Source organism: Gekko japonicus, unplaced genomic scaffold, assembly GCF_001447785.1.
Source record: "Gekko japonicus isolate JY-2015 unplaced genomic scaffold, Gekko_japonicus_V1.1 scaffold3378, whole genome shotgun sequence".
NCBI classification, from domain to species: Eukaryota; Metazoa; Chordata; class Lepidosauria; order Squamata; family Gekkonidae; genus Gekko; species Gekko japonicus.
In genome coordinates, this window is record NW_015170375.1 from 58,984 (window position 1) to 66,483 (window position 7,500).

At 49.1% G+C, this 7,500-nt stretch overlaps 1 protein-coding gene across 1 annotated transcript in view; it reads left to right on the forward strand.

Moving 5' to 3' along the window:
* CLN3 (ceroid-lipofuscinosis, neuronal 3) overlaps window positions 1-7,500 on the forward strand; it is a 20,272-nt gene that overhangs the window by 5,945 nt on the left and 6,827 nt on the right. The window contains exons 6-11 of the mRNA XM_015418247.1: window positions 1,741-1,820; window positions 2,645-2,730; window positions 3,507-3,579; window positions 5,133-5,276; window positions 6,515-6,642; window positions 7,327-7,382. Of these exons, the coding sequence (XP_015273733.1) occupies window positions 1,741-1,820; window positions 2,645-2,730; window positions 3,507-3,579; window positions 5,133-5,276; window positions 6,515-6,642; window positions 7,327-7,382 (567 nt within the window). The remainder of the gene's footprint in view (window positions 1-1,740; window positions 1,821-2,644; window positions 2,731-3,506; window positions 3,580-5,132; window positions 5,277-6,514; window positions 6,643-7,326; window positions 7,383-7,500) is intronic.

Below are 7,500 nucleotides of genomic sequence, written 5' to 3' on the forward strand. Positions count from 1 at the left end.
TTTTTTTGTAGCAGGAACTCCTTTGCATGTTAGGCCACACACCCCAATGTAGCCAATCCTAATGAGTTTCTGCTATTGGGTGTGGCCTATTATGCTAATGAGTTCCTGCTGGGCGTGGGCAACTTGGGAGCCAGCCGGAACTCTGTTCCTGTGCGTTCCTGCCCAAAAATAGCCCTGCCTACAGCCATTTCAGGTGGGGGAAATGGCGTTGGGGGAAATGAAGCACTTTCTCCTTGCATTATGTGGCCCAATCCTCGTGGGCTTCTCCCCATTAACATTTAGCCTGGAAAATTCCAAAAGCTAACAACCTGTTGCACAGCATGTGGCCAGCCTCGGAATACTAACAGAGTACAAATTAAAAATTTATTTTCCCAGACTCTAGATTCTGTTTGTTTAAAATATTTGTAGCCTCCTTTTCTTCCAACGAACAGGACTTAGACCATTTCTGCAGTAGAGCAAACCCCTGGGCCGGTGTTGTTAAATAATTGAACTATGCAAAAATTTCCACACAAAATTTTGCCTCCTCAGGAGTAGATCCGAATGTGGCTCAGTACCCCTGACCCCGCATCTTCCGAAACCACGTTTTTGGCTTCTGCCAAACAACGTGCAATCGCAGAGATATAGGTAAAGGGAAGCGAAATACAACCTCTGTGCTATGAGCCATCAACAGCCTGTCTGAAAAGTTCTACTTCAAATAAATAAAACATTTATTTTCCCAAAAAGATAGATTTTTACACAGGTTAGCTATGGGGTGAGGGAACGTTTCACCACCAGAAGCCTGGGATGGGGCCAGAATTGCTTGGAAGACTGGAAGTGAAAATGAGCCGTTTGCTCTTGCTGCGGAAGGTGCCGGCTGTTTGGACCATCCTGCTGTCCTAGGCAGAGGCTCACCCTTCAGTGGACTTAAAAAAGTGTAACTCTGCTCAGGACGGCTGTGTCGGCATCCACATTCCTGAGCACGCAAATCCACTAGAATGGGCAATAAACCACTGTGGCTTTTTTTGTGCAAAATGAGGGTGGCTTCAGGAAAGTCATGTGAGGAGAAAGCGAAGGTGGGGTGGTGGAGCAGCATTCTTACTGCTCAGATCTAACCACTTGTCTCTAACCACTTGTCTTTCTCGCTCAGACGCCCCCCAGCATCACTCCAGGGAACGCCTCTAATACTTCTCGCTACGACTGCAACATCATCTCAACAGGGGTAAGTATACAGACAGGAGAGTGGCAGAGGGTTGTGAGATAAGCCCCAAGCATCGCTCACTCCTGCCTTGCAATAGAGAAGGGAGTGTGGCTCACTGGTTAGCATCAGCTCTGTATGCAGACGGTCCCAGGTTCAATCCCCGGTATCCCCAGTTAAAAAGGCTCAGAAAGTAGGCAATGTGGAAAGCCCTTACCTGAGACCTTGAAGAGCTGCTGCCAGCCCTGACCTTCAAAGAGCAATGGTCTATCTTTTAGCCGTCGACTCGCAGTCCTAGCAGTGGTCCGATTCAGTAGCCTCGTTCACAAGTTACAATGAACTCACATACCCTCCGTGGACAGTGTACACTTGATTTTTCTTGATACGTGCATTGAGCAATTCTCTTGCTAACTTTCAACGCACGTGATTGAAAGCACACAGTTATCCAGCTACTGGTTCCCAGTTTTATTTGTAAAGCAAATGAGCTTCAGCTGTTTCTTGGTCACATATGGACTACTAGTATAACGCAGCTTCATGCATTTATGAGTCTGTTTCGTCCCCCACAGGCTGTGCTTTTGGCTGACATTCTGCCTACTCTCCTTATCAAATTCAGCGCTCCTTTTTATATCCATCTATTGCCCTATGGGTGAGTTGGCAGATTTCACACTGTACAGGCAGTTACCAGTTTCTGAGGAAAGAGGGGAATGGGTAATACAAGGAAGCTTGGGGTAATGCAGAATGAGTGGGGTGGGGGAGGGGGGGACTGGTTTGTATATTTATTTAGGATGTGTTTATCCTGCCCTTTGTCCAAGGAGTGGGATACTTGAACCTCACCTCCTCCAGGTTACTCTCACAACAACCCTGTGAGGTAGGCCAGACTGACTGACCCCAGGTCACCAAGCAAGCGGCCCTGACCCAGATAGCCTAGGCTAGCCTGATCTTGTCCGATCTCGGAAGCTAAGCAGGGTCGGCCTTGGCTTGTACTTGGAAGGGCGACCTCCAAGGAATACTAGGGGGTGTGACGCAGAGGCAGGCAATGGCAAACCACCTCTGAAACGTCTCTTGCCCTAAAAACAAGTCTAGCTCGCCACCTAGTGGTGCATAATGCTAAAAGAGCTGGAACTTCTGGCTGCCGGACAATCTTCGGATCTCCTGGCTATACTACACACAGTGCCATACGATGACAATGATAATAATGACGACGACGACGATAACAACAACCAAGCAAGCTTCCATGGCAGATTTGAACCTGAGTCTCCCATATCATAGCCAGGGCTCTAACCACTATGCCATGCTGGTGGACTGGTTGCCAGGGAGAGTTGTCCTACCTGGCCTGCGGGTAGGACTAGTCAAGAATACGGTGGCTCATTCTGGCTCCATCCATTTACCCCCCTCGTCTTTCCCCCCTTCCCCCTGCCCTCAACTCATAGCTTGCGGGTCATCATTTGTATCCTCACGGCCCTGGCATAGCCTGCGGGTCATCATTTGTATCCTCACGGCCCTGGGCAGTTTCTTGCTGGTCGCCTTCTCCGCTGGCCCGGCCCAAAGCTTTACAGGTAAGAGGCATCTGCACAGGATATTGTGAGGGAACAGGACATGTGGGGTTGGCTCTATGATCCCCAGCAAAATGGTTCTGCTGCCTAGTTACAGGGGCCCTCCTTCACCCTTTTTCACCATCAGAAAAGCTGGCTGGATCCACTTTATGGTCTCTCTGCCCATATAAGTCCCTCTTGGTTGTTCTTCATAGAAGGAATTCACCTCATCCCTCTCTTCCTTAGAAGCCTTCTCATAGTGGTCTCCCCCCTCACCCACTTCACATAACCCTATCAGTGGGTAGAAGCACGTGTTCTGGGGCACAAACAGCATTTGTATTTAGAGAAGAGGAAGAGATTGGATTTATACCCCACCCTTCACTCGGAGTCTCAGAGCGGCTTACAAACTCCTTTCTCTTCCCCTCCCACAACAGACACCCTGTGAGGTGGGTGGGGCTGAGAGAGCTCTTGACAGAAACTGCTCTTTCAAGGACAGCTCTTGTCAGAACTACGGCTTGCCCAAGGTCATCCAGCAGCTGCAAGTGGAGGAGGGAGGAATCAAACCCAGTTCTCCCAGATAAGAGTCCACACACTTAACCACTACACCAAACAAGGAAGATGAATTTGCGGTCGGTGCAGCTTCTCCCCCTCCCTGAAGCACTTGTGATCTGAGGCCAGGCGCCCGCTAAAGCTCTGCCGTCTATACAGAGGGCAGCATTTGTGCTCAGGTATACCTGGGTCACCTCAGCACACACCACACTCAGGTGAGGCGATTCTGTTTTTTCTTCTCGTTGCTTTAGGTGTGGTGCTGGCCAGTGTTTCTTCCGGCCTGGGTGAAATAACCTTCTTGGCGCTCACGTCTTTTTTTGACAGGTGAGAAAAGGAGAGGGTGATTGGAGGGGAGGGAGAGGGCCAGGGATCAGTTATGAATTTTTGTGACAACGTTGGATTTATGTATTTAGGAAGTTTCTGCACCACCTCTCCAGAGAACCTGTTCAAGGGAGCTTACAAAATAAAACATGATAAAACCATGAAGCAAAGTCATTAAAATGAACAAAGTGTTAAAACCCCAGCCACTAAAAATCACCTGTTGGCCACGGATTTAGCAGGCATTGTGTGTTTGTCTTAGACTCTATTGGCGTGGTTAGCATACCTGTTGGTTATTTCACATCCTCGCTTATGATAGTATTTATTTATTTGTTGCATTTATAACCCGCCCTCCCCGCAAGCTGGCTCAAGGCGGCTCACATAGCACATGTCCGTTCTCCCTCTGAGTCGGAGGACATCTCCAAAAGTCATGGGGGTAAGAGGCCTTTAAGGATGAAGAAGGCTGTAACTTTTACGGAAGAAGAAGAGGAGGAGGAGGAGGAGATTGGATTTAGACCCCACCCTTCACTACCCGAAGGAGTCTCATAGCGGCTTACAATCACCTTCCCCTTCCCCTTCCCACAACAGACACCCTGTGAGGTAGGTGGGGCTGAGAGAGCTCTGACAGAAACTGCTCTTTTTCAAGAACAGCTCTTATCAGAGCTACGGCTTGCCCAAGGTCATCCAGCAGATGCAAGTGGAGGAGTGGGGAATCCACACACTTAACCACTGCACCGTAGGGACACTAGGAGCCGTAGGGACTCTAGTAAAACACCCTTCTTGTGTTCCATACCAGTACAAGTGTATCTTTTCCTGTCTTGTTGTGAGCTCTGAAAAATACCAGTACAAGTGTATCTTTTCCTGTCTCTGTGAGCTCTGAAAAATAGTTGCTTGATGTTTTCCCATGTAGCGCCTGTGATGTCGCCACTCCAATCCACAGATCCACAGATCACTTTCCAAACTTTTGAAAAAAGTATTTTAGGTGGGAGGTGGAAAGGTGAATGATCAACATATAAACACATAAGCATCTATATGTCACTCAAAGTGTGTGTATGTGGGGGGGGGGGCAGCTAGCCTAATGCACAGGGCTATTTTTGGGCAGTTCCGGCTGGTTCCAAGTTGGCCACGCCCAGCAGGAACTCATTAGCATAATAGGCCACATTAGGGGTGTGTGGCCTAACATGCAAAGGAGTTCCTGCTACAAAAAAGCCCTGGGGGTGCAGCCTAATGTGCTAATGAGCTGTGCTGTCAGGGGTGTGGCCTAATATGCTAATGGATTTCTGCTGTTGGGTGTGGCCTCTTATGCTAATGAGTTCCTGCTGGGCTTTTTCTACAAAAAGAGCCCTGCTGCATCATGGGAGAACAAGACTGACTGATCCAACATTTCATGTGCTGGAACAAATGCCTATAATGTAAGCTATAAAGCACACAGAATAAATATCACGAATCTGCCAAGGACTTGTTGATCTGGTGATAATGGTAAAAACCGGGATGTGGTCATTGACAGAGGGAGGGAATCTCATACTGTTCTTTCTGTTGTGTCCCCCCCCCCCTGCTAGCGCTGTGGTGTCTGCGTGGTCCTCGGGAACCGGTGGGGCTGGCCTGTTGGGGGCTCTTTCCTACCTTGGACTGACGCAGGCTGGGCTGACCCCTCAGCACACGCTGCTCACCATGAATGTCATTCCCATCATTATGCTGGCCAGGTGAGCTCCAGAGGTGTGTGTGTGTGTGTGGGGTAGTCTGTAAAAAGGGCCTACTGGTTACTTAGAGAGGGAGGCAGCTGTCAAAGAGACCAGGTAGGAAGTTGCTACGGGAAAAGTTGTCAGAGGGCTGGCGAAGATGCTGCTCGTTTAGGGGAAAGGATGTTGCAAGCAGAGTAGAGTGGAATATGCCCCCATACGGCATAAAGTTATCTTGTGCGTTTCAAAATTCTTATAGTCTTATGTGTCCTTTCTGCCCTTCCCTTTTTGTCTCTCGTGCATGTGTAAAGCTGGGGGGCTTCAAGGTTGGGATTTGACTTTTAAATCCTCTGTGATAGCCTGGCTTAGTTTAAATACGAATTCATAGCAGCAGTTAATAATAATGGGGTAAATGGAATAATCTGTGCTCAGGGAATGTGGGTACTGCCTCCCAGAAAGGGCACAGCTGATCTCTCTGGTGAGAAAGCATCCCTAATATGTAGGGTTGCTAACTCCAGCTAGGGAAACTCCTGGAGATGGGAGGGGGGGCTTGGAGAGGGAAGGGACCTCATTGAAGAAGAAGAGATTGGATTCATACCCCGCCCTTCACTACCCAAAGGTGTCTCAGAGCGGCTTACAATCACCTTTCCCTTCCCCTCCCCACAACAGACACCCTGTGAGGTAGGCGGGGCTGAGAGAGCCCTGACAGAAACTGCCCTTTTTCAAGAACAGCTCTTGTCAGAGCTACGGCTTGCCCAAGGTCATCCAGCCAGGTGCAAGTGGAGGAGTGGGGAATCAAACCCGGCTCTCCCAGATTACAGTCCGCGCACTTAACCACTACACCAAACTGGCTCACAGTCATTGGGGTATTAATGCCACACAGTCCGTCTTCCAAAGCAGCCATTTTCTGCAGGGGAAATTATTGCTGTCAGAGATCAGTTGTAATTCCAGGAGATATCCAGGCCCCACCCTGAGATTGGCAACCCTACGTATGAGATATGTTCCTTTCCGGGTGACATTTTGGGTTGGATCCAGCCCACTTTTTGCTCAATCGCGCCCAGTTCTCCACCTGTCTACAGACCCCAGTCCAGATGGCTTTTGTCCATGCGGGTCCCATCCATCATCCCCAGAAAAACTTTTGTGTGGTCAGAGGGGACCCCTCCTCTCTTTTCCACCAACAGAAAAGCTGGCTGGGTCTCACCCTTTGTCTTAACAATGCACCCGGTCTCCTCGACTATCACCCTTTCTTTCTTTTCCCATAGCTATTTGTTATTGGCTCCGCCCTCCCATGACCCACGCTGGTGCTGGGGTGTTCACCCGCCGGGGTCTCTGCATTCTCCTCCCTCAAGTCACCAGCCACTTCTAGGGAGCGCAACCACACACCAAAAGAGTAAGTGGTTCCTAGGCTGAAGGAGGCCGTCTTTCTGTAGCACCCCTCATTGCATCAAAAGGGGAGGATAAACCTTCACCCATGTAATTCTCTTTGTTTATCTGTGGAGAAACAGGGTCACTGCATCTTTGCCTACCCAAGATGCACTCTGCTCAGCAGAGAGCGTTACCCAGAAATACGTCATCATCAATGCTCCCTCTAAGCTGTGGAGTCTTGTGAGCAAAAATCCTACTCCGTGAGCTACTGGCCTTAAAGTTGTGAGCAAGCGATTTGGCCACTGCATGATTTATTTATTTATTTATTTACCTTCAACTTCTACCCCGCTCAAACCCCTCCCATGGGTCTCTGAGCGGCTTACATAGTTTGTATTATCCCTATCTATGGGCACATGTATATATCATATTAGGGGCGGGACTACCTAACAGCACCCAGTGGGATTCAGTTGATGTGTCTTCAGCTCGTCTCAGCTTCTCGGCTTCGGTTTGCTCTGGAGCCACCCTTCCTGAGCTGAGGAAAAAATGTAAGCCGGAGGCTAAAAAACTGTGAGCTAGCTCACACTAACTCAGCTTAGAGGGAACACTGGTCATCATTCTTCATACCGTCTTTCGCTGAGTACAAAATACTTCACTATACTTACCCAAATGTTTGACTAACCTCTGTCTCGTTTGTACAACCTCCCTCCAGATCCAGAGTCACAAGGCCGTAATATCAGCTTACAAGAAAAGGGGCAGGTGGTCAAGGTGAGAATCGTGCTGAAAATGGGGAGGTTTGGCCTGCTGGGAGAGGCTGCTTCTGCACTAGGACACTTTTGTACTGCTCAGACGTCCCTTTTCCAAGATCAGATGGAAGCAGAATTAC